Source organism: Hetaerina americana, unplaced genomic scaffold, assembly GCF_022747635.1.
Source record: "Hetaerina americana unplaced genomic scaffold, ioHetAmer1.1.p SCAF_1, whole genome shotgun sequence".
In the NCBI taxonomy this organism is placed as follows: Eukaryota; Metazoa; Arthropoda; class Insecta; order Odonata; family Calopterygidae; genus Hetaerina; species Hetaerina americana.
Window position 1 is genome coordinate 48,472,041 of NW_027286069.1, and position 27,697 is coordinate 48,499,737.

Here is a 27,697-nt window from a genome sequence, read left to right on the forward strand (position 1 = left end):
AAGAGCTTTTAGTAAAAAAGATATTATTTTAACTCATTACTCTTCTTTACTTAAATCAAATTAAACATTGATAGCTAACAGAAAAAAATTGTTTAAATTTGTAACTCAATAAAGTTTTGCAAAGTTGACCATGCATTCAATGTTTAAATGGAAAAAGTGCATGGAGTGCAAGAAAGACTATTACCATCTTATAATTATTTTGAAAATAAAGCACCTTAGCAGGATGAATTTATACACTTCATAAAACAGGCACCTTTTTGATATGCTAATTAATGCAATGAAGAACTAATGTATACTATGAGACAGCGAATTTTATTTTTCACAATGTGAAACAATTCAACAGGAGTAAACTCTGGCATTCACATAATTTTACACGATGCATATCTGTTTTTCCAGGAAAGTAATACATTAGATCGTATACAGTAAATAGAAATAGGAGTCAATTAAGGAAAATTATATTTTACAACAATTTACAGCCGTGAGCATTTCCACAAATACGGTTAAAAACATCAGGAAACCTTACATAAACCTCCAATGTGGACACTTGGATCAAAATCAAATCAAAGATATATTACCACTGTTTTGATAATATCTCTCTTCATTTTACTCCCAGACCACTTCATTCTGATTTAATGTCAATGGTTTTTCAGGGAGAAATTTAATTTTCCCACCATTTGGAATAGGTGTGACTTTCAGCGTTAAACAGATGTTAATGAAATGGCATCTTCATAGTAAATTATGATCGGAGCTACCACAACAAGATGTTCCTTTTAATGGTAGAAAACAATCACCTTATTTTTGTTGAGGCATCATCAGAATTATGTTCGCTATGCAATTTCAGTCCTCAAATAAAACCACAAAACCCATACCCTTAGTGGAATTCAAACATTACTACGTCTATGGGGTACTGGGAACATTACATAAATCAGGTAAAAAGTGAAATTGGAATCTGACAGTAAAACAGTACACAAAAGTAGTGAAATCATAACAAATGTGCAATCAGCTATGTTGGGGTGACAGGATATGTAGTTAATACACTTAGAGAGAGAGCTAATTAATGAAAAATTTGAGAAATATCATCAGAATTTCTCTAAGACCTATTAAGGATTCCAAAAAAACAGCATGGGATAACACACTAATTAACACTATACATTCACATTATGGTCGGATCAACACAGCTATTGCACAAAAGAAGCTTCACTTTTGTACACAAAATGCCATCTCCTCTCTTACTTAATCTATGGATATACTGGATCCCAATGCCAGCAATGGAAGCGGGTAAACATTTTCGAGGGATGATGCCTTTTAATGGTTGCACCCTGGAATGTTACACGGGAGAACTTTGAATGAGCGCTGGCGATTGGGTGGTTTCTGGCATCATCCACTCAAAATAACCCCACCTTGATCCACTACTGGTTCTGGGCACATTGACATCCTGAGGTTTCACTGCATAGAATTAGGTACCTTGTTATCGTTTTTCGTTTGAGCACACGATAAATTTTCCAATTATACACTGGTATCTCTTAAAAGACAAACTCTAAAAGACCATGAAATTGTGACCATGCAAAGATAAAAGTTGAATTTACAAATTATAGCATCTTTTAAAGATTAATTATCACACATTTTAAGTGTATTGGTAAATGTTAGCAAAAGGTGGACGGAATTGTGCACAGCAAGTCCTTGATTTAAGCCATTGTTCATCATGTATTTTTCTTCAACGCCGCAGTAAAACCTTGTTAATTTGTGTTGGATGTGACTTTTTTCTGATATGCGCCTTTAATATTTTGAAAATTTCATGCTGCTATTTCACTTATCCATCCAGCCACAGCATTCCTGATTATGTTGTGGCCCGTTTTAATTGATGTTTTTACCTTTTAAACAACTCTACTTATTTACTCCTGTTAGTAAGTATTCAAGATTTCTTCTCTTTTTTTTATTTTCACATTTTCAAAGGCATAATGTCTGTCGCAATCACTCTCCACAATTCTGAATTATTAATTTCATCATTCTCTGATAGCTAGACAGAGACCAAAGAGGTCCATAATCTTGCACATTAAAATGTCATATACTAAAATTCCAAGCAGAACCAGCACCTAAAATGTGTACATGACGCATTACCACTCTTCTACAGGCAACTAGTTAAACGACAGGATTGTTTTTTTATGTTTCACAAAAAATGAAATAGGTCTTTAACTAACTTATATTCTGCTTTCACACTGGACTTGAATTATTCGGCTTGCTATTTTCTTCAAACTTTGTGATTATAAATATATATATGTTTCCAGTGTTCACAAATGCTATACTTTATAATCATGCCATTTTCATGATCACCATTATACACTGAAGCTTCCTGAATGTACTTTCCTGAAATGTATTTGTACAATTCCTGTCAGAACCTAAAGAACTGGAGCAGCTCTGATCCAAAGAAAGAATTGAAAACTTATCTCAATGATTGCGTGCTAATACATGGCATTTAGTCATTATCACAGAGAAAGCTATCGCGAGGGGCAATTGGTGTCATTAGTACCAGTTCACCGAAGAGAAAAATAAATACTTCAAATACAAATTCACTATTTCCCATGAGTCTTACTAAGCCACATGAAATGTGACAAAGGATGTTTGATTGATGGAAAGCTGTGAAGTTCAAGATGATTAACTTATGAATTTCAATTCATTACTTATATCATTATCACAGTATTCATATGAAAAAATGAATTGATACAGAAGGTGACAGAAAATAAAAACCTCAATATAAGGAAATGCATCAATTGAGGCTTCTGCACAAAGCATAGATGATACCCTAGGAGAATTATACTTAATAAGTTCTTAATTAAGGGGCCCCCAATGAGGAAATTGTGGTCAATAATATAAATATGGTGAGTATTTTGTTTTATTCACATAGGCCTGTTTGACTTCAGGGGGTCAACTGTTCATGGTCCCAAGACATCCATATCAAGAAAATAACAAAGTTAACTCTCAATTATCCCTTCTCATGGATGCATGATGAAGCTTCGATAATCAAAAATTATGGATAACCGAAATATGCAGAGGATATGGTTGTGATTTAAACGGATTCAATTCATATGAATCAAAATAGTTTTAAAAAAACAAAAATGACTACATTTAGGAAACAAACATTCCCTTTTATTCCTTGTGATTAATTTGAGTTTTTCAGCAATGGAAAGTACATATTTTCTATTTTTCAGAGAATGGATGCAGTGTGGGTTTCTCGGAAACCCCCACTATCAAGTTAACCACTCTCCTAAGGAGTACCCCCCAGCATACCAGACAATGTCCACTACCCAATTCCCTTGTTGCTACTATGTAGCTACTTTGAAGTCATCCCTCCCTCCGAAGGAGCGATGCCTTATAAAGCGAGACAATCCTGAAGCAGGAACCCATTCCCCCTTCCCCATCCCTCACCCAATACCCTGCCTCTGCCGTTGGTTGAGCCTACGACCACACCAGAGATGCCCATCCTTGCCCTGCACCTTTCCTGACGTCCTGTGCCACCTCTGTGTCCGTTGGTCGAGCCTACAACCACACCAGAGACGCCCAGCTTTACCCTGCACCTCTCCTGATGCCCCGTGACCAATTCCCTTCCCCATTTTTCACCCAATATCCTGCCTCTGAGCCTGTTGGTCGAGCACACCAGAGACGCCCAGCCTTTCCCTGCATCTATCCCGACGTCCCGTGCCACCTCCGAGTCTGTTGACTAGCGTATGACCACGCCCGAGATGCCCTACACCCATAAGTGCTCGCTCGTCCTTACTACCCAGTGCCTGAACCCCATAGTTTGAAAAGGGTTGAATAAAAGACTCATAAGCCGAATATGACTCTCTCACTCTGTGCTATGCTCCCACCAATGATGTCGCGGCCGCCAACCGTGCGAAATGGAATTATAGTTTTATAAGAACACAGAACTACCATTAAGTGAAAAGCAGGACGTATTTTCCTCAGGAAAGCTACACCAATCACAAAGCTAGGAAAAATAAATAAATGAAGAAGGGCCGATATTGACAAAGGATCACTGATAAAGATTCATGCACATAAATGATAGCAATTAAAATAATAGTTAATGATTAAAGATGATAATTAATGATTTCTTTGTTGCAGAGTAAAACCTTGATATCTGCTCCCATTAAAGGAGAATACGAAATTCTTAGGGCTAATGAATGCAAGGGAAATGACTATGAGGAAGTTTGGATAATAAAAAAAAAGGTTAAAATTAAAACATGAAACACTGTTGATAATTTTTGATTTTGTGATCTAAATTAAAAACTTTTAAGAAAAAAAAAGTATTCCAAATTTATACTTCTGAAAGATTATATCAACCTTCCAAACCCTTACATTATATTTACTGTTGTAATTTTATCAAAAGATTGTGACATGCTGGGAAGAAAGAATAGCACTGATAATCTGCAAAATTGATAATCCACACAGGGATAATAAAGGGTTAACAAAATTTCAAAAGTCACTCCCTTGGTTCACTTCAGATTTCAGCGTATCACAATAGGGATACCTTGGGAGTCTACACAGTGGAACCCATTATACACTAAGAATGACCACAATTTTCAATTTATGAAGCATGAAAATGTTTTGAAGTGTTTTTATACTTCAAACTATCTTTGTTTAAATTAACAAGATTTTACTGGACCCATTGTTTTGTTGGCTGTACGCGGTGATAAAGGGATACCCATCCAATGAATTCTATGTAAATTCTTCCCTGTGTCTTTACATTCCAATAATGGGAATGCAATAAGAACTTATGTGATGTACTACAAATTTATTAATAGTACTGCTTTCAATGATGAGTAGATGTGTGAATCCCTGAATCCATCATTCAACACCACACAAACACCTTCAATGTGGCACACTCGACATAAATCAAGGATTTACTGCATTTATAATATATATATATATATATCTGACCTTGCAGTGGAATATAATAAGGCATCAATAGGTTATCACAACACCCAAAAAATGGTATTAATTGTATAATTTCTAAGTCGTGTTATTGCTCCTTACCATAGTATGAAATTAGTTAAAAATTTATTTCATTGTGCCAAAACACATTCAATTTCTGTAAATAACTAAGCTCCTTTGCACTGTTTTAAAACTACCATTACAGAGCACACAAAGGATAAACCACACAATATTATAAATTCTTTAAAATCATCATAAATATCCTAAAAGAGTTGTAGGGGTGTGCGATGCTTTGTTATTATCATTTTAAATGTAAATTATTCAATACAATGGAAAATTGAATGAAGCCAAACGAGATTCATTGACTGAATAGAGGGTTGGCATTAATATCACCCAGTTTACATGTTATATCCATTGTTATTTATCCATAGGCAGGAAAATTTTTGTGATTGCAGAATAAATTTAGCAGATAACAGCAACAAAGTGGGCCCCATGGTTGAAAATGAACTTTCAAAGATGAATATGGATGACCTGTGTCTGACAACTTTTCCCTTCTAAATATCACACATCTGGATATTGTGCAACTACTTTACCCAATGATGGGTAGGAAGAATTCACTGCGACTGTACCTCGCAACTACGTAGTCATGACAGTTCAATAACTTTTGACTAAGTACCCTTACTTGAACAGAATGGCTTCAGGCATCACCAGTTTCTGTCTTTAACAAGTAAGTACCCTTACTTGTTAAAGACAGAAACTGGGACAATACCTAATCCTGCACTCCAATGGCAAAAAATGTAAAAACAGAATATTGAATACATCTTGCTGTTAAACACTAAATAACAAATTCCAACAATGCAAAAAAATTCTTGGTCAATTATTATGTTGGCTTTATTTTGTTTTCACATACAGGATTTATGGTGATGAAAAACCTACACAGGACAATTTCATATCAACTACTAAATGTTATCAATGCTTGGGGTTTTTGGGGCTATTTTAATGATTAAAAATGGTACTACAAAATAACGAGCAGGGTTTCTAATTTTCCATGGATGCAGACCTAAAAATTATTTTGACTTTGATAAATATGATGAGACAGAGGTCAGTGAAGAGCACACAGGTTGTGTAAGGTGCTGTATGTGAAACAGACCATTATTTGACAGTCTCAAAAGTAGATTTGGGTCAGAGCAGCTGAACCTGAATCATGCAGGATGGGGAAAGCAAACTGCAAAAGGAGGTATAAATGATTTGGGAGAGTTGAGGGAATGACTGTTGAATCTGCTCAAAGTATATGTGGAAATGGTATAGTCATGGGAGGGTGATGCCTGGTGTACTCTGTGGGTGCAAAGAAAGACCTTCTAGAGGAGGATTGAATTTAAGGTGAAGAAGCTTAGAAGATATTATATGATATTTACAAAGAGAAAAGGAAAAAAATGAAAACATCACAGCAAAAATGTACGAGGGATTATGAAATACAAATTCAACAAAAATTGCAGGTTTTAAACAATGAATGAGGTGAAGGCTTTTATGGAGTATGTGAGATGGACGTAAGGTTAAAATAGGTGTAAGTTTTTCAAGAAATTTTAGAATGGGAATAATAATTAAATAGGGAGAGTAAAGAGTGAAATAATTGAACAAATGGATGATGACATTACAATGCATGTGAATACAACCAGAGGTTTTTGGTAGTTGTGTCCATCCAAGCCTACCTCAACCGGTAGATTACCTATTATAATTCATTGGATGCACCCAAGGATAAAAATTTGTCTTGGGCAGAAAAAAATGGCAGCGTATAAAAATGAATTCCTTTCTATATTGCTGAATGGAAGTGAAACCTGAGGATTGTAGGATATGCAGAGAAATCACTTGATACAGTGACTATGAGGATCTCGAGAAGTGTCAATGGCAAAAATTGGAGAGGCTAGGGTGAGGAATGAGTGGGTCAAGAATGAATATGGATTGGAGAAATCAGGAATATTTAAAAGCAAGTATGAAAAAGGTGCAATTATGTTGGTTTGATCATGTTGAGAGAATGAATGAGTTGAATTACCAAACAGATATTTGCGTTGAATAATGTAGCCTGAGAGACTTGAGACAAGGAATATTAGTAACCTTCAAGTAAGGAAGAACATGGATAACATGAGGTATGAATGAGAAAGGAGTATGCTAGATCAGGCAGAGTGGAGGAAATTAGTAAAATATAGTGTGGCCCTAAAAATAACAATTAGGGTTTTCCACTTTGCAAACCCCAAAAGGGAATGTCATGGTAGGTGTGTACCTATGTATACACAGATGACATTTGAAGACTTTTGAGATGATTAATATTACACACTTGGATAACCATCATTGATTTCCTCTGAGGTAAAAACTAAAACCTGCCACTGCTTCTGTCAGCTTGATTTTCATTTTATGCTCTTCTCTCATGAAACTGTCTTCCAATGGAGTGGGGAAAGAATTTGGAGTGATCACTAATGTATGAAAGGCAAAAGTGTTGAGATTAAGAGGGAATGAAGCAATCATTGACATATCTATTGACGGAAAAACTGCCGAGCAAGTTGAATTATTTCAGTATTTGGGATGTTTACTAACTTGGAATGGAAGTTGTACCGAGGAAATTAGAAAGAGGATATCTATGGGTAAGAAACATTTTGAAAGGGTGAAATAACTTTTGACTGACTGCAAGCAGAATTCCAACAGAACTGAGAAAAAGACTAGTTAAATGTTTTGTTTGGAATGTGATGTCTTAGAGCAGCAAAATATGCGATGGTTTAAAGGAAATATTAAAAGTACTTGTTAAATTGTGAAACATGGTTTCGTAGAAGAATGATTATGGTTCAGTAAATTGATAGACTGAGAAATGAGGAAGTAGTGATTGGAATAGGAGGGGGAAGAAAACTATTAAGAGAACTAACAATGAGAATATATCTTGGTTAGGGCATATAATATGACAATATCTTATTTATGCAATTTTTCGATCTTTTGATGGATGATTTTGTAATCACAAAGAATAATAGCCTCATTATTAACACAAGGACTTTTTGTATGATTCACGAATGTCTCCACGTAGTTTTCCCTCATTCAATATCTGATAAAAAATTATGTCACTCCCTTCATGTTAAGAGACAAGTAGCTCGATAATTCCTTAATTTGCCATGAGAATTCAACTCATGAAATTAAATTTTATCCTCTCCTTGCATCCAAATATTAATAATTGCTTAAGTGATGAAAATACAGTGCTTGCATAATTTAATGAAATGTTTGCAAGCTAATTAAACAAAAAGCAGTACCAATTTTCAGCTATCACTTCCCCTACATAAAAATGACAACCAATGTACACCCATTCTATCACTGAAAATTAACATGAGCCATAGGATTCTCATCTATGGCATCACTCTCACTTTCAGTCTAGTCATTTGTGTCTCTGATCATTCACCAACTCATTCTCATCTAATTTGAGTGATTAATTCACGGATAAAACAGCATTCTACAAATTCAGCTAATTTTTTGAATTGGTTTCACTTCATCGCAACGAACGAAATTATGGACTGGAAAAAGGCTCTTTATTATTTTGGGGTTGAAAATTAATTTCAGATTAATTTTTTACAAAAAGAATATGCTACAGTAAGCTATTATCATTAAATATATCGCGGTAATTTATAGCATAAGCATTTGACTCTAAAGCCAACCAAAAATTGGTTCGATGAGAGGAAGCTAAGCTCTTCTGACCCTATAAAATGTGAAATCTACATATTCCTTTCCCAGACACTTCTGACACCCACAACATCACTACTGGAGTGCCTAAAGACATCACTCAGGATCTTCCAGTTAGTAGGCAAATGCCAGGCTGCTACACAGCCCATCACAAGTGACAACAGAGTTAGTCAGCCTATTCTTTGCCCAGTCTTCCAGGTTTCCCAATTCCTAATGCATTTCAGATGCACTGTTTTATTTTGTTAAACCAACTACATATGACTGCGAAGACTGTGTGCTGTGAGGAAATGAAATCTCTAGATAAGGAAATGGAAAATATTGATTGATGAGGATGCTAGTTGGCATTCTATTTACCATCCCCATTAATTTTAACCTGCAGCACATATTACACCTGTTAATGCAATAGTTTTCAAGGTCACATTGACGCTGTCCCAAACTACTGGATCCAAAGACAGAAGTGACAATGTTTCAGAAATGACATTTTGAGAATGATACTCAACAACACATCAGAGCAACCCAGAGAAAATTTTCATCACCTATTAATTCAAAATTAAAATCATAGATATCACTGCAATAAATCTCATGTTATTGCACTTGGCCAATAAATGGTCAAATAGCAATAACCTCGGCAAGTACAAAATTTTGTCTGACCCAATTGACTTATTACTCATTGAAAATAAACCATTTGGCAATCAATTTCTGGATTGATGTGGTAAAAAAAGTGTCGCTTCGCACACCCCTAATAAATAAACTCATGTTAAAATAATCTATCTCAATTAACATTTGATGGAACACCTAAGCAATGACAATACATTTTGTAATCAATACTAAGAATACCATCAAATTATAACTGAGGGAGGAAACAAATAAATTAGGTTTCACAACAAACATAAAACAACAAGTAACGGATTAAATTTTCTACATCACGAGATCTTTCATCACATTTTCCAATATTCAGTCGCATGAGACATTATGCAAAGAGCAGAAAAGGCACTAATGTCATAAAACGTAAAGTATGACAAGCATTTTTAGGAAATATTATTGGTACCACATAAACATATTCTATGATGGCACATTATCCTCACAAAAAAAGCACCGACTAATTAATTATCTTCCATTTCTTAGGCTGTCAATGCAGACTGAGAAACAATGCAATGAAATTGGAGATAACAGATAGCTGAATAAAATAAAGCAACATGCACAACGTATGTTTGTGACAAGTATACTAGGATCATTGCATAAACGTTAATATTAGCATTAGTTCATAATCAAATAAAATACTGCACACAAGTATACAACTAAGGCAATCAGAATTGAAAAAAATCAACATTGAATTATGATTGCTGTGACCAAGGGGTTACTCAAAAAGTGACAGTTGAGTGAAATTTAATAATTTTCCAAAACGTATTTCACTGAGACTAGTAAGCATTGTTTTACAGCGAAATTCCTAAGTGTTAATAAAACACACCATGAATAGCCGTTACCATACCTCCTTTAATAACTGCAGCACGTACCCTTTTTCTTATATTTTTCTTTTTGATTCTGTACAGTCTCCTAAGACACAATGACTGCTTCATCATGTCGACCCAAATTCCTGCATCCATGTGTGATACTTGTCCAAGTCTTCTTTGGACACGCTCTTGTTGCACTTGGATATTGCCTCTTCAAAATCCCTCATGGTGACAGGGAGATCAAGTTCTTCCTTTGGCAATTGCTTGATCTGGTCAGGTCTTAAACCAGCTATTTTTCGTCTCATGGACATCATCGAAGCATCCCTAAATTAATGAACAAATAAGGAAGTTATTAACAATAATACTTCCTTTTGTTTCACCTTTCCAATTGAGCTTCCTTGAATCATTAAAGCATCTCAATAGCGGAAAAAAATTGAAATTGTACCATATCCCAGGTTTAGAATGTATGTCTCTTTCTTATTACTTAATTACAATGGTGTCTTTGGACTCTTTTATACTTCATCTCCTTATGGAACATAATATGACAACCAATATACTCCCCTGGTGATACCAATCCCCATTTAGGTGAGTGACTGATAACAATGGCATTATATTGCTTATTACTGGTTGGAATTACTCACAGCAGTGGATTGCTTTTAATATTGAAACAAAACCAGGTAAAACATGCAATAAGCATCAGTTTGTCATCACTGTAGGGCACTGACATTTTACATTAATACCAGCTATTGGGTACAAAAATGTGAAGATTATAAAAATTTAAATTTATCTTCAAGCATGTCAATATTTCATGGTGAAATTTATTAAAAATGCTTCAGCATTCAGTGAAATACAACAGGGTAAATTATTACTTTTATGACTATCTTTCTGAATCAAAACATTTACTGATTAAAAAAAACCATAAACACAGGAATCAACCCGAAGGTCGGTTTGGTAGGTGATGGTAGAGCTCACCCAGTACTAAGCCCGACGGCGTGTAAAATTCACACATCAGGGTAGGGGGGCCAGTTCCTTTCCCTGTGCCGGTTTTGGTTTCCTAAGAAGATCTGGTACCCGAAAAATCACATAACTTGGGTGGAGCTGCAGGTGCCCAGAGTGCCTTGTCCGGGAATCGAAACCGGGACTCTCTGGTCAGCAGTCCAACGCTCTACCCCATGGACTACCAAGGCCCACTGATTTACTGATTATGCAATGTTATTTCTGAAAACTCTTAAATAACATATGGCTGGGTAGGTCCCGAGAGTTAATATGGTCAGTTGATGGGATGGCATTCAGCATTAATACAGCAATGATAACATGCACTTATATTAAGTACTGATGCATCAGTTCCATTCTTTTTCAGTTCTTAGTCTTGGTTCTCTGTTTCAATTTCTATACTAAGTGATAGTTGGACTAGTAAACAAAAGCTCAATCATCTACAAATAAATTATCTCTGTACCAGAAATAATACATATGTTTGATGAAAAACTACTTACCATCTCAAAGATTTATGCATATATTCTCTGTGATCTTTTAAGTGCTTTAACTCAATCATGACCGTACAAAATTTATAGATTCATATTTACTGCATTGTTCATTACATCTTTAGTAAAAGTGGCTCAATGATGTAGTACCCACAGTTTTATTCACCATGCTAAGTCAAGTGAATAGATACAAACTAGTTTCTGATATTTTTGAGTTGCATAACAAACAAATATTTTCAAGAATTTGTAGGAGAAAGAAAATTTTTTCAGAGAGAAACCCTTGATAAGTGGAAATGAGTAAGTTTCACAGCTTGTGGATTCCACCAAATGTAATATTTGAATACAGAGAGGTGGTTAAAAGGTTATAGAGCATGCACATATAGCCTCAGAAAAATATAACATAAGCAAGAGCATTGTCTTCCTCTGAAGATGTAGAAGTAATGACTGCTGGAATTGTTGAGGTGAGGGGTGCGAGAGAAAGGGAAGGGGGCCAGGGGAAGGGGAGAACGGGAGGCGAAGGAGGGGTGAAAGGAATGGTTGGGGAGAGGAAAGGGAGAGGGAAGGAGTGGAAGTAACAATTTTAGGCCACTCCCATCAGTGAACGACATTGAGGCCCGGATGCTGATAGGCCATACAGATGTAAATGAATGCCAATTCAAGGGTTTTTAATTCTATAGGGTTATCGGATGTGGGAAGGGACGCTAGGACGGAAACATTGTAACACTGGTTGAAGGGGGTATTATGATGGGAAGCATGTTTAGGGATGGGGAGACCCCCGGACGGGGAGGAGGGATTGCACGAGGCGCGGTGGTTATTGATCCTAATGTTAAGTGGTGTGGAACATTGGCCTATGTAAAAGGACGGGCAGAGTTTACAGGTGAGAAGATAATTGTTACTTCCACTCCTTCCCTCTCCCTTTCCTCTCCCCAACCATTCCTTTCACCCCTCCTTCGCCTCCCGTTCTCCCCTTCCCCTGGCCCCCTGCCCTTTCTCTCGCACCCCTCACCTCAACAATTCCAGCAGTCATTACTTCTACATCTTCAGAGGAAGACGGATTGTTTCCGTCGAAATATCAAGAAAATACGTGTGAGTGTTCTCTTTTTTTGTGTTTCTATATTATGTGTTACTGTGTATTGTACTATTCGGCACTTCCGTGTTACGTCTATGAAAGCATATATATATATATATATATATATATATATATATATATATATATATATATATATATATATATATACAGTAACACACAATATAGAAACACAAAAAAAGAAGAACACTCACACGTTATTTCTTGATATTTCGACGGAAACAATCCGTCTTCCTCTGAAGATATAGATACACACACATAGACATATATATAATTACAACAAACACAAATGCAGTGATACTAAAGTCATTTCATTAGTTACATCATTACCTGCAAACATTTGTTATGTCTGCTCCTGAGTATCCCTTTAACTTGGCAGCTATTTCAGTCAGGTTCACATCAGGATCCATTTTCACCTCCCTCAAGTTTATCTTCAACAAGGCTTCCCTTCCTTCACCTTAAAAGTAAAATGAAATACGATATCAATGAGATTCATTAAATCATTTTAGTACTGCGTTAAAATGGGTCCTTTAAGACTAGACTAACATGACTTGACTGGCACTCATACCTAGCCGAAGATGATCACAGAACAATTTTCTCAACTTGCATGTGAAATGAAGGAGAATAAAGTAATCGGGATACAATTCCATGTCCAAAAAACTTGAGGAACTAGTTTCATGCTTTCGAAAATCTGCCCATGATCTCAATTAATGATACAGTTTCGTCATGTGATGCTATGTGACTATGATAGAAGAAGAAGCATCCACACAAATAAATTCTAGCATAAGTTTCATGTACGATTCCCTTGACAAGCAATACACATTTCGTATACACTTATAAGATGGTGTCCTTATGACATTTCTGCTATTCAAGGGAGTAGATGACAATTATATTGTACAAAAATAGTTGAATCAAGAGAAAACTTGGTGGATAGTCTCAGTTGCTTAGAAGATTACAAGTCACAAAATATATCTCTTCCCCAGCAAACAATTCCCAATCAGAATGATTAAAAAATCAGTAAGCCAGCAAGGTCCTCTGGAAACTTAACAAAATTCTTGTACTAAGTAATTCAACCAAAGAATATATCAGAAACAAAACACAATTTACATTGCAATGATTCTTCATAGAAGATATTTAAAATAACCAAATGCATCATAAATGGAAACCTAGATTGTTACAAATAAAAAACACCTACCATTTGGTAATGGGATGTATATTCTTTTCTCCAGCCTTCTTCGTAGGGCTTCATCTATATCCCATGGGAAATTGGTGGCAGCTAAAACCATCACAACTTTACCAACATCCTCACTGAAGTCAAATTAAAAATAAACCTAATGAAACTGATTTTGCCATTGAGGTACAACGAGAATGACTCCTAATGTTAAAATTAATAATAATAAAAGTTGAAAATATAATATAATAGATGTCTCAAGCAAGAGTACATAAGATATACCATTCATCAATGCTAGACTATATTTCTTACTATACACAATTACTTCTGCCTCTGTAAAAATGGAATTAAACATTAGAAAAGATTTGCTTTTAGAGAAATATAGTTGATCATTGGATTCCATTTAGTAAAAGTTGAAAATGATTCATAAATAAGACAAAATTAGTGGCTCTAATGATATTTTAAGCACATGTACACACAACCTTGCCAAAGCAGTTCTTACCTGTTGCTACTTATGCCATCCATCTGAACTAAAAGTTCAGATTTCACACGTCGTGATGCTTCATGTTCTGATTCAGATCCTCTTCGAGAGCACAAGGAATCAATTTCATCAATGAATATAGTGCTTGGAGCATAGAAACGAGCCTAAAAAATTGCATCAGAGGGAGAACAAAATCAGACTCAGAACAAAAATTGGTACATAAAATAAATACGACAACAAAAATGAACAAGAAAAAGGGCCATTCAATCAGATAGTTAAGTAGTTGTCCATACAAACAATTTTTTGTTAATATATAACACACAATGCAAATTCACAAAGCAGTGCCCTGTGGAATAGAAATTAGAATGATAAGGGACAAGAAATTCTTTGTCGTCATTCAGTAATTTTTGAGCTAGATAAAACACTTAAGAATCATTGGTTAATTTAATTTTTGATGTCATTTACCTCATACGTCAATGAAGCTAACAATAAAATTAGTAAAACTTTAAACTTAAGCCCAACATCATCTCACCATTCAAGATACAGTGTCATAACTACTCAGGGACAATAACGTTTTATGTTTTAAAATAACAGAAGAGATATTTTACTAGGGTGTTTGAAATTAAATGAAAGTTCATGATTGTTACGTTGTCCAGCATTTTGTATGCTATCACAGTGCTGCTATCTATCCAATTTTGATACATCTAAATTTACATGGATACTGGTTCGGGTTCAAATTTCATCATCTATTTGCAAGCCATTTCTCTTATCAGGATAGTATTTTTTCTATTCAGTTTTAGATAAAAAAACACAGTAATCATCCCGAAGGTCGGTTAGATATGAAGTCTAAAATTTTAATACTCTAATTAATAAGTTATTCATGCCTATTTTATTACTACAAATAATATCCAAAAGGGCAAAGCATGTGCAGTTTATTTACTAATGTGCCACTAACTTTTGAAATGGACCACACTTTGGTATTAACTGCATATGTTGTAATTTAAATTGAACAAAATAATTTAAAAATCGGTTTCATTCAAAATACAAATGGAAATATAGAAAGAAATAGAGGAAATCATTACTTGCCATTTCAAAGAGCAGCCTCACCAACTTTTCAGACTCCCCTCGATACTTAGAGGTTAGAGTGGAGGAAGAAACATTGAAGAAAGTGGTTCCACACTCAGTAGCAACAGCTTTTGCCAGCATGGTCTTGCCAGTACCAGGTGGACCCACCATTAACACACCTTTCCATGGCCTTCTAATGCCCTGTTTACACAAAACAAATACGTAGAACATATGTGATAGGCATAATACATATCAAAGTGAGCAATTCCATCAGATTAACCATATGGGACCAAATTTAAAAAAACACTGAATATAGGAAAAGGTAGACTTCTGAACTGTTAGTTTAGCAACAAAATTTTAATTGCATAGAAAATGGAAAACAGTGATTTAAATTATAATTTTTCTTCAAAATTAATACATTTAAAACAGCAAAAAATTTCTCATCTAGTTGGTACAACTTTAGGCATTTGCTATTTCTGGCCTGCATCAATTTTTTTATCATTATCCTGGCATGTTCAAGTTTAAATGCATGAACACAAGGGATAAATAAGTGCATGGAAAACTGGCCTTGTACATGTGACATTCCAGGATTGGTTTCCTTAGGGTTTAAAAAGTAATATTAGTTGAGGTTTTTATCTCTTGTAAGTGGAAAAAATGCCCATCCTATATGAAAGCCAACGGTGTTTTCACACCAAAACATTTGAGTAAATCACTACTAGGCAATAAAGTGAACAACATAAAAACTTATTTGAAATAACCAAAATTCTGACAAATGGTACTTTTACACAGGAATCTAAATAAAGTGAGGGTTAGTGACGGCAGATTGGATTAAGTAAAACGGAACCAATCTGAAGGAGTACAAAAATATGAAGTCTTAAATTATAACCAATTCAAAAGGGTGTGGTATGAAATGACAGCCAATAAAAAAGGTATGATATATCCATTACAAAATAACACATTTTATTTCATGAGGATACATCAGAGAGATTTTATACAGACCATTCCCCTGGGGTCCAAGTTTCCAATTACTTCTCCAGAAAATAGAGATCCACAGAACTTAAACTCCCAACCCAAGTACCTTTTGATTCTCGTGAGTGAGGAGAAATAGGAATTTCCACGAATAACTAAACATCCCAGCTCAAGACTGCAGGTAGACAAAGTACACCCTGGGAGCCCTACATGGAAGAATTACATCCCCTAAGCAAGTCTTAAGTAAACCTTTTTTCCAAAGAGAATCAGCATATTGCAACAGTGATTCATCAATTTCCTCTCTGATGGACCGATTAATATTAATTTTTGATATTCAGTTGGGAACAGTAACTTTAAATATAGTGGACCTTCTTTAAAAAGGTTTGCAGGTGCTAGGGTGGAGCAGGGTCATCTGGGGTTTCTAGAAAGCATTTTCACAAACCAAACTATGTAATACTTTTTTGGTTACTAACAAATGCTTTTGTTACAATTTTTGCATTGCCATAACTACATAGTTAAGGATTTATGAACAAATTACTAAGAGATAAAAAGTGCTAAAACTGCAAAACTATTGCTCCTCAAAGTACTTCCCAACACTTTCTAACAATTAGTATAGTGTAAGAACAACATAAAACTTACTACCAGCATTGGTGTAAACGAAATGGAGGTGATATCAGCTACTAGATAAGTAAAAGTATTTTTTGCATAAAAGAAGTACATTTTACATGAAAAAAAGGTAATGTTAAATAACAAAAAATTCATGCAAATGATTTTTTCTGACGTTTAAAAAAAAATTCCATTACACATATTTTTATGTGGCTGGATGAAATTTTATTCTGAAAGCAAAAAACCTATCCGTGGGAGTGAATTGTATTAAAAAGGTCCTCATTAAAGGGACAAGTTAAGACACCCTTACTTCCCCTATGCTTGTGTCTCCATTTCTCTATTTCACACACCTTATTGAGACCCTCTGACATCTCCCTTCCACAGTCACCTCCTATACTGCCTATTAATTGCATCTTGCCATTCAAATTCAAACAAGGGTCTACCCTAACACCCTGTGATAAAGCACTGCCAACTTTCTCTAATTTCCTGACACTGTCAGCTTCTTACATGAAGATAAATCATTTGTTTGCCTCTGAGTCTCAATACAAGAGTAGTCATTATAGATACATATAACTTGAACCCTAGGCCAATTCTTTCTTCAAGCAAAGTATGAGTTATCATTTTAATTTATCTTAACTTCTAGTTTACCTTGAAGAAATCAGGCATCCACATGGGTAGGACAACAGCTTCCTCAAGTAGTCTCTTTGCTTCATGGAGATCAGCTATATCATCCCAGTGTATATTGGGGTCCTTTTGTACAATGTCTCGCTCTGATAAAATAAATAAAAGAAACACAATGATTGCATTTAAAATATATACACAGTGAGTAATCAAAGTCAATTAATTAAGCTTAAGCCAATTGATAATCTGAACTGGTTAAATGTTCAAATGACTTTCCAAGAAATGAGAATGGCAAACATAGCATCACAGCTAAAAATGTCAATGAATTTTAAAATAAATTTCCAGAGGAACAAATTGCGAAGTGAAATTTTACTTCAGGTCATTCCATGAACATTTTGTAGGCCTGTTTAAAAACTTACGAGAACAAAATTCACGTGTTCTCTATCAATAAAGCTATTATCCTAGAATTGTATTCCCCTTTAATCACATCTGATAACAGATTCCTTCAATTGATTTAACAATAACATCAAAGACATTTTATTGCAGCATATTTTAAATGTGCTGCCAATATATAAAAGTATTCAATATTTACACAATACAGGTTAAATGTGAATTCAACACTTATTTTTGGCTACATAAAGGGGCACTTAATGGAAGAATATGAATACAGAATTAGGCAAAATGAAGTACAAAGAATTGAACAATAAATTGAGGCGGGCAACAAATAAAGCAAAAGAAGCCTGGTGGAATACGCAGTGCGAGGATATGGAAAGTCTGCAGAGGAAGGGTGAAATCGGTGCGCTGTACAGCAAAGTTAAATCGTTATCGGGAAGTAAGAAAGGAAGAGCTATGCTAACAGTTAGAGATAAGGCGGGTAAGGTAATAGTTGACGCAGGAAAGATCCAAGAGAGATGGAAGGAGTACATAGAAGAACTGTATGGTAAAGAACTCAGATCAACAAAGTTAGACATTGAAAAGGAACATGACGTAGAGGAGGACAGCTTAGGTCCAGGCATACTAGACCATGAGATAGAAAGGGCATTAAGGGAGATGAAACTAAATAAGGCCGTGGGGGTAGATAACATTCCCGTGGAACTTTTAAAATGCTTAGGAAAATGTGGGAGGAAGAGGCTATATGGGCTGATCCGTAGTATTTATGAGGAGGGAATCTGGCCGGAAGACTTTGTGAGATCAGTTTTAGTTCCTATTCCGAAAAAGGTAAAGGCCACGTCATGTGAGGACTATAGGACAATTAGTTTGATATCCCACGCAGCTAAAGTTGTTCTCAGGATCATAAACAAAAGGATAGAGAGTAGGGCAAATGATTACTTAGGGGATGATCAGTTTGGGTTTAGGAAGGGGAGAGGTACGCGTGATGCCATTGCAGTAATGAGATTATTAATCGAGAGGAATATAGAACACAACCAGGAGGTATTTGCCTGTTTCGTAGATTTCGAAAAAGCGTTCGATAGAGTAAATTGGGAAAAACTAATGCGTATATTGCAGAAAATAGGAATAGATTGGAGGGAAAGGAGGCTAATCCGCAACCTGTACATGTCTCAGAGTGCTCAGGTCCGCGTGGGAAACGGGGAGTCAGGATGGGCAGTGTTAGGAAGGGGTGTAAGGCAGGGTTGCCCATTATCACCGTTGCTGTTCAACCTGTACGCAGAAGAAATGATCAAAGAGGCATGGGAAGAACTCGAGATAGGAATGAAAGTGGGCGGGGAATTCGTAAAATCAGTTAGGTTTGCTGATGACCAAGCCTTATTTATTTATTTATTTATTCAGTATAAGTCCGAAAACAGCACATTTAGGCCTTTACATCGAACTATTAACAACGATAACAATGTCACATTTACAAACACCCAAGCCCTAGATGGAGGGAAACTCACCCAGGCGGGAATCGAACCCGCGACCCTTGGAATGGTAGACGAGGACGTTACCCCGCCGCCACCGGGGCCGGCTTAGTTTGTGTCAGTCAGCCAAGGGGCTGCAAGCATTGCTGAGTGAATTGGAAATTCAGTGCGACAGGTATGGGATGAGAATCAATATTAAGAAAACAAAGGTTATGCGATTTTCTAGAAAGAAAAAGGCCAAGCTTATCATTAAAATAGGAGGGCAAAAACTAGAGCAGGTAGAGCAGTTTACGTATCTCGGTAGTGTTTTGGACCAACACGGTCAAAGTAGTACGGACATAAGGAGAAGAATTGCGCTAGGCAAAGAGGCTTTCACAAGGAGGAGGGAGTTAATGACGGGGACTCTGAGTAAGGATGTTAAGAAAAGACTCGTAAAAACTTTGATATGGAGCGTAGCTATGTACGGTGCGGAAACGTGGTCATTGAAGCAGGAGGATAGACGTAGATTGGAGGCTTTTGAAATGTGGGTGTGGAGAAGAATGGAGAAGGTTAAATGGACAGAGAAGAAAACAAATGAGGAAGTACTTGGTATGGTGGGCGAAGAGAGGGGTTTGTTGGGAGAAATCCTGTGGAGGCAGGAAAAGTGGATGAAGGGGGTATTGACCGGCAGTGGGATGTTGAAGACTGTGATAGAGGGTAGAATGTTGGGCAAAAGAGGAAAGGGAAGGAACAGGATAGGGATGTTAGACGGGATGAAGGGAGGAAGAAAGTACTCGGAGATGAAGAGGGACCTGATATAGAGTAGGATGATGGATTTTGTGTTTTGTTAGGAGTAATAAAATACTTGTTTGGTAGTTGTGTCCATCCAAAAACCTACCTTAACCGGTAGATTACCTTAAAAAAAAAAAAGGGGCACTTGATAAACATAACAGTTTCAGGTTTAACTTTGTGGAATTCCTTCATTATAAGGGTAAAAAGAAACGTAACAATTCCACCATACGGATTTAATATTTAATGACCATGGTTTCAATGCTGTCCATCATCATTAGGTATGATATGATGAGCGGCATCACCTGATGATTATTCGCAGCATCGAAACCATGGCTGTGAAATATTAAATCCTTATGGTGGAATTGTTAAGTTTCTGCTTCTCACAGGCAGAGTGACTCTGCAAAGGCAGTGCCTAACCACCAGAAACAAGACTTACCGCCCAAAGCTAAAAGAGTTATACCACCCTAAGGGTTTGGAAACACACTCTTCTCTACCGCATCCATTCATCAACAATTTTAAACATGATAATTTGGTATTCAGTGTTTAGATAAATTATTTTTACCGAAAGAATGATAAACATGTACAGGGTGCTCTTCTGCAGACAAACTTCAATTTGAATTTCCCACCATACCGTAGTTCCACTGGAGGTCGCGATTGGCGTTCTTGAAAGCTATAGGCATCTAGTAAACAGTCGCCTCAAAATGGCCAAGATATTACATACAAGTGCAGAGTACAATCGAAGAGTCACTATTGTCGAAAGTGTTCGCGCTGGGCGTTTGCCCATTGAAATAGTTCAATTCTTCAGGTACCCAAGATCAAGTGTTTACGATATTGTGGCTAAGTATAATGCATTGGAGAAGTTTGATGAAGGTTTCACTAGCCCACCAAGAAAACCTTATTCAAGGAAATGCTCAGTTGCTAATTTCTGAAGATTTTGCAAATTTTTTGGAATTTGTAAATTTTGGTGAATATTGTGAAGCTGTGGATGGTAACTGTGGCCTCAGGGAGACAATATATTTTTCAACAGGACAGTACACCAGCTCACGTCAGTCATTTAGTCCAAAACTGGCTCTCAGATAACACTGACATGTTCTGGTCAAAGGAGTTCTGGCCCCCGAATAGCCTGGACTTGAACCCCCTCGACTATTATGTTTGCAGGGTAGTGGAAGGAGTTACTAATAAGACGAGGCACCCTTATGTTGCATCTCTATGCACCACTATTGTAGCAGCATTCGCAAATATGGATAGTGCCATTTTAGAGAGTGCATGCGATTGATTCAGGATAAGATTGGAGGCGGTCATTGCAGCTGAAAGGGGTTACATTGTGTAATGTTACTCCGTACAGATACCACTCCTAATGTAAAAGGATTTTCATTTTAAATTGTATTTTTTTAATATTTTTGCTTTTAATCAAAAGTTTCATTTGCTAGGATTTAACTTCAATAACCTGTATATACCAATTTCTTTATAAGTCCCCACATACAATTTTGTCTGCTATTAGAAGGCTCACCATTGACTTATATCATTTATGGACCCACTGCATACAATACATTTTCATAAACACAAAACTTCCAGTTACTAATATAACTTTGAGCCATAAAATGATCACACAATCCAGCAATGAGGCTCTGACCCCCTGACTCTTAATCACAGTAATTGGAGGTTCATTGTTGGGCAGTAAAAAATTCCTCATGGCAAAATGACTCCAACCCCTAGTTTGTAATAGCCCCCTAAGTCAATAATTTATTCCATTTATAAAACACAGTATTCAGCAATTTTTTAACTGGGATTCTATTTAATCACAATTACAAAATTATCAGTTTAAATTTGTAAAAAAATACATACCTAGCATATCAACCAAATCTTTATCATAACCGGAAGGGTCAAACCTCTTCTCTTCCTCCACAATTTCTTCCTTTTCTCTGTCACTCTTTTCCTAAAATAGAGAACATAATTTGCGTTAACTTTAGTGAAAGGGAGTAATTTTTAATTAAAGGAGCATTCATAAAAAGATAAAAAGCAAAGTCATTGTTACAAATATTATTTACCCAAAATCAACACAACATTGTCTTCAAATCATTCATGTCAACTAAGTCTCAAGTCATTATCTTTTAAGTTGAGTTCTGACTCCCTAAAAGCACTAACTAATCGCTTATAAACCTTAAATATTTTTACCCAAAGATCATTATTTCATTTTGCTTAAGGATATTGGTCCATCATAACAAGTGTATGTCAGTTTCACCAAAATTAGCATATAAGTGGTTGAAACTATTTTCCATCTAATGACATTCTGAAAAACATACCTTCACATCAATGGTTTTGGAATATTTGCAACGAAAAACGATATTAACAATAATCAATTTTGTATTGGTTCATTTAATTAAAAAAATTTCAATTCTTCCATACTTATGTAGAACATTGTGACATATAGAACGATTGAAAATATGAAATACTAGCTCTAGACCATCAATTTAATTTCCAAAATATAATGAAAATATTTCAAATTTTTTAAATACATATTGGCACAGTTCAAGCCTAGTAGAGCCGCCAAGGCTATAAACTGGCATCAATTGCAAGATTCGCCAAGAGTTCAAAGATGAAAGCATGTTACAAACTGCAGTTTTTAAGTGGCCCAGCTCTTTAAAGATGGCCAAGAGAGTGTTGAGTGTTGTAGCACGCACATGTTGCCTGTTAAAATCAAGAACCGACGTTAACAGGCAACATGTGCGTGCAGTGCTGAATTCAGCCCATTGGTTATGTGGGCGCAAGATGTCAAACAGTAATGGTATCGATATGATGACAGTTCACATCATTACCACTGAAAATTTGGCATTGGGAAAGATCTGTGCTAAACTTTTCCTGATGGTCTCGACAGAAGACTATGAGCAGAGTTGAGTGTCTGGTTGCGATAAACTTCCACAACGGCATTAGGCATCGTAATGATTCCTAAACCCCCTTACAGTCCCTCCTTGGCACCAGCAGACTATTTCCTACTCCGAAAAGTGAAATCCTCCCTCAAAAGACACTACAATGGGACCCTAAGTGCCATCAATGAAGCTTGCACATTTACCCTTAAGGACCTTCCAGAATCCACCCACTGGCGAGCCTTCAAGTTGTGGGAAAGCCACTGGCAAGTGTGTTGACGCTCAAGGGATGTACTTTGAAGAATTTTGAGGTATTGTAGCAATATCTGAAATAAATCTATATTCCAAAACTCTTCCTGAAACTTTTCCCAATACTTTTCATTTAAATCTTGTACACCTCATGTATGTTAAAAAAACAAATCCATCTACCACCACAGTAATTAATGGTTAATTAATTGGGACCACTGACAAAATTGGCTCAACTACAGTTCAAGACCAGCAGGATATCACAAAGCAAGTCATCCAAACACGAGACATGTTCATTATCACTATTAAGTTTATACTTTTTAATGCAGTGTTTCCAAGGAGTTTTTTCAAAGAAATCTATTTATTTCTTAATAAATCTTTCGTTTTATACTGGGACTTGCATTGTGAAGGTGGAAGTCTTTTTACAATCCAAATTTGTACTCAATTCAGAAATATGTCAACTTAATCAGTTATTTCTTTTATTAATTCATCATCAAATTACATTGTTTTGCAAACTGAATATGTACTAATTCTTGAGGAACCTTATATCTGCACATTCTGGATCTTTAGGCAAATAAAATACTTTATTATTTTCTTGGATCAGAAATAGCCTTTGGAATGTGTTTATAGTACCAATTACTAACAGAAAATGAAGTACGGCCACTCAGTCAAGGAAATTGGGAACTCAGAAAAGTTTGAATTTACTGCATCTTTGCTTTGATTAATAATTAATTAACCAAGTCAATTATTCAATTGGTGAAGTATGGAGTTTAATCTGTCCAAGTCCATGATTTTCAATGTACAGGAATGATCATAAATGAAGAAGAACATCCAAATTATTAGAAACAAAATTTTAGGCCCTTGTTTTTGATAATTTCCAGACACAGGCAATGGCATCCCTTATGGTATTTCAAGTGAAATATGGAGTATGTAGTGGCAATTGGGATTTAGAGGTTTTTTGACCATGTAGGTCATTTGCAGGCTATCATTAGAAAACCTTTGCGTTGAAAAGGCCATGGTAAAGGTCTATGAAATGTGTAGACTAGCAAAAAATTATCCACTAAGCTAGGTCCAATTCATCTGAATTTGACACCCTTTCTTCAATATATTATAAGAAAACTTCTCCAAAGCACTAAAACATTCACATCCCCCTGCCACACACCTTTTTGGTGGCTTGCAGGGTATTGATGTAGATGTGAACATTTCAACCTATAATTGATGCCACAACATATGTAAATGTTGATTTTTGTAATTTCAATACAGCCATTTTACTTGAAATTTTCTGGATATTTTATAGCTCTCTTAATTCAAGGTGAATGACCGTCATTAAATATTTTTTAACAAATACTTTGAAAAATAGTCATATGACTCCCTGGCATCAAAGATAATGATTAATTATTCCAATTAGATGTACATTGTGCTTTATGCCTTGGATTTCAGCAAAACAATGGAGCAAAAAGCACAAGGTTTTCTGCATCAATTTTAACACTGAATTGACCTTAGCCTATCTCCTAAAGAATGAAAGGCCTTAGCAAAGTTCAGGAAGGATTCAGGGTTCTCATAAAATCTCTAAGCATACAAATCATTCCACTCTGGCAAAATGCTCTTGATAAAAACCATTAAGACATATTTAATGAATTTTTGCTAAAAGTGGGCTAATTGTTAGTGCCCAAAGAATGATCATAATCCACATATAAAACAAACTACATGCTAGGCTGCAAATAACTGGTAAAACAAATAAAACCTTAGTTTTCAACATTCGCATTATTTTGCTCCCTAAGAATACCAATAAATCAGCCATGATTTTAGAATTCAGGCCGAGTCTCATGCACACTTCTACCTTATTGTCATCTTTCTTTCCATCATCCTTTTTAACTCCACCAGCTTTCCCCTTCTCCTCTCTTCTGGCGGATGTACTCTCCCCTTTCCTTCCGACAGTTGAGGGTCCACCAGCCTGCCTCTGTCCCCCTCTTCCAGCTCCCCTACCTCCACCCCCTCGCCCCCCTGCCTCACCTTTCTTCTGGCCTCCTCTCAACGGACGAATTGCAGGGGTGGCCCTGCTCAGAGAGAAAAAAAATGTCATAATCTTTCCACCACAACACCAAGTCAGCCTTGATGGAACTCCAAAAAGATAAAAGATCAGCTTTCTGAATAACAAGTCCCTTGAAATATAAACCTAAAATCATAATACATATTGGGATTACCTACCTATAAACATTAAATATTGCCTGGAGATATTTACTTTCAAAAATTTTCAAGGGACGTTTACGTCATTTACAATCAATTTGCTTTCGCATCGCCATTTACTTAAAAGTGCAATCAACAAAGTCACAAATGAATATGAGTTTTATAGTACCAGAGGGCAGCATACCACCACCACCATGGTAATTTTGGGGAACGATATTGATCGACATGAAGAAATCTAATATTCAAATTCATTGGTCAAACACCTATGAGGAATTCACTGCCAGGTGCATGAATTATAATGGTAAAGTGTGGTCAAAAGATTCCTCCTGAAAATGGTTGACTTTGCATAGACAAACTTTTATTAATATGGCTACCATATGAACGTAGATTGAACTCATAATGAAAATAAAGAGAGGTAATGGAAGTATATATGCACAAATAAATAACTTAAGAGTAAACAATGAAACATAATTGGGTATAACACTGCCAATTTAATGGAGAGTACAGCTTAATTATTATGCCTCTGAGACAACACCATTTTAATTTTCTTGACAGGAATATAAGCAGTATTTGGGCTCCACCAATAAGTATGAGGAATCAAGTAATACAGGCATGAAATACATACAACTTGAATATCTTAAGTAATTACCAATAGTACCAATACGCACTTGTGTTCTACTGGTGTAGGTGCAGGCCAAATATCTGGGTCCCTTGGAGGTGGAGGGGGCCACACATCTGGATCTCGGTATGAGGAAGTGAAGACACTGTGAGATGGCATGCCCCAAGTAGATGGATCCCTCATTGGTTCTTCAAAGGAATGGCCACCCAAACCGGGACCTAATACCCAAATGCTTTGTTAAATAACCGGTTTTCAGTCATAAAATTATTTTTCAAACTCAATAAGGTAACACGGGTCCTTTGCCAATTCCATTATTTTCATTTGCATCCATACAAAAAATTGGCAGAATCATCATATTACGACAAAGATCATGGCCAAGGCAGAAAACTCTAAATTTGAAATAAACTCGTTGACATGAAACCACAATACAAGCCATAACTATACAGGCTACAACGAACTGCTTTTTTTATTATGTCAATTGAAGAGAATACAGGTAATCGTACGAACCTAGTGGTCTGTCCACGTGCGAATCGCCCTTAAAGAGTTGAAGTGTTGACGTTATGGCTTTCACTCTCTCGTATTCTTGAACTATTTGCTGCTGCACCTAGAAATAGGATGTCCAAATTATATTCAGCCAAAGATGTGACAGCAACTGTATATGTCCACCGACAAACCTGTTGCCATTTTGCTCTCCTCGTAGGATCAACGATTGTGGCAAGTAGCCTATGGATCTGTTGAACGACACCTTGATAATATACACCTGCGCTTTCGTAGTTTCCCATTAATGCCATTTCGCGGCCAAGTTTGGTATTTTCACAGATCTCATTTATTGATACTGCCATTACGATCATCACTTTGAGGCACTACCTAATCCCTAATAGGTGATAGGTCTTAAATTTCTTATACTTCACAGACAGTCATGAGAAACAATTTCTCACAAATATAACTTATGGCATTTAGTGACAACCTTACGAATGAGTGCTCTTGGCAAAAATGCCACTCTCGTAAACGTACCTTCCGTAATTTTGCAACACTCAACAAATGTTTAGTCCATAAACAAGCACAGTCACATGTTTGGCAATTTGACATACATTTCTCCTCTCACTTTTTTACAAAAGAGGATAAAGATCGACAGATGGCACTTGTGCTGCGGCCTTCAAAAGACTGGGCGGAGGTAGGGGAGGGATTGTGGCGATAGAAAGCAGGCTAACCGCAAACCAAGGCAGGCCGGCTGAAAAGGGTATAGGGAATTAAGATAATAATTAGCTAGGTGTTAGGTGAACACTCGTCAGACTCCAGGTGTGGCATTGTTGGAGAATTATGTAACTTTTATTCAATTTCAAAAATTATTAAAGGAAGAAAATTTGGGACTCCCAATGAAATTGTATGGTTGATGAAACGCGATTTGTTGATGGATAACCGAAGCAAGGATTGTTTCATTTGGTAGAATTGTGATAATTTTTATTTCGGAATGACGCTTATATGCAGGATGCGGCGACATAACTTCCTTTTTGAAAGCGCTTTGTGTTTGAAAAAAGGAAGTTATGTTGCCGTGCCCTGTATGCATATGAATGCTTTTTAAGCA

The 27,697-nt window shown here is 36.2% G+C and overlaps 1 protein-coding gene across 1 annotated transcript; it reads right to left on the bottom strand.

The window, feature by feature from the left end:
• Positions 1-322: 322 nt before the first annotated feature.
• Positions 323-27,170, bottom strand: LOC139685429 (katanin p60 ATPase-containing subunit A-like 1). The gene is made up of 11 exons (XM_071582770.1): positions 26,787-27,170; positions 26,620-26,716; positions 26,162-26,330; positions 25,147-25,363; positions 22,042-22,132; positions 17,597-17,718; positions 15,395-15,574; positions 14,330-14,472; positions 13,852-13,964; positions 12,987-13,113; positions 323-10,412 (listed from the first exon to the last, which is right to left on the bottom strand). The coding sequence occupies exons 1-11, from the start codon at positions 26,961-26,963 to the stop codon at positions 10,214-10,216; spliced, it is 1,635 nt and encodes a 544-aa protein (XP_071438871.1). The 5' UTR covers positions 26,964-27,170; the 3' UTR covers positions 323-10,213.
• Between the last annotated feature and the right edge of the window lie 527 nt (positions 27,171-27,697).

Coding starts and splice junctions, on each gene's coding strand:
- LOC139685429 (XM_071582770.1), bottom strand. CDS start 26,963: ATGATCGTAATGGCAGTATCAATAAATGAGATCTGTGAAAATACCAAA. Junction 13,114..13,851: donor ATACATCCCATTACCAAATG/GTAGGTGTTTTT, acceptor TTTACTTTTAAG/GTGAAGGAAGGGAAGCCTTG. Junction 10,413..12,986: donor GACATAACAAATGTTTGCAG/GTAATGATGTAA, acceptor TCATTAATTTAG/GGATGCTTCGATGATGTCCA.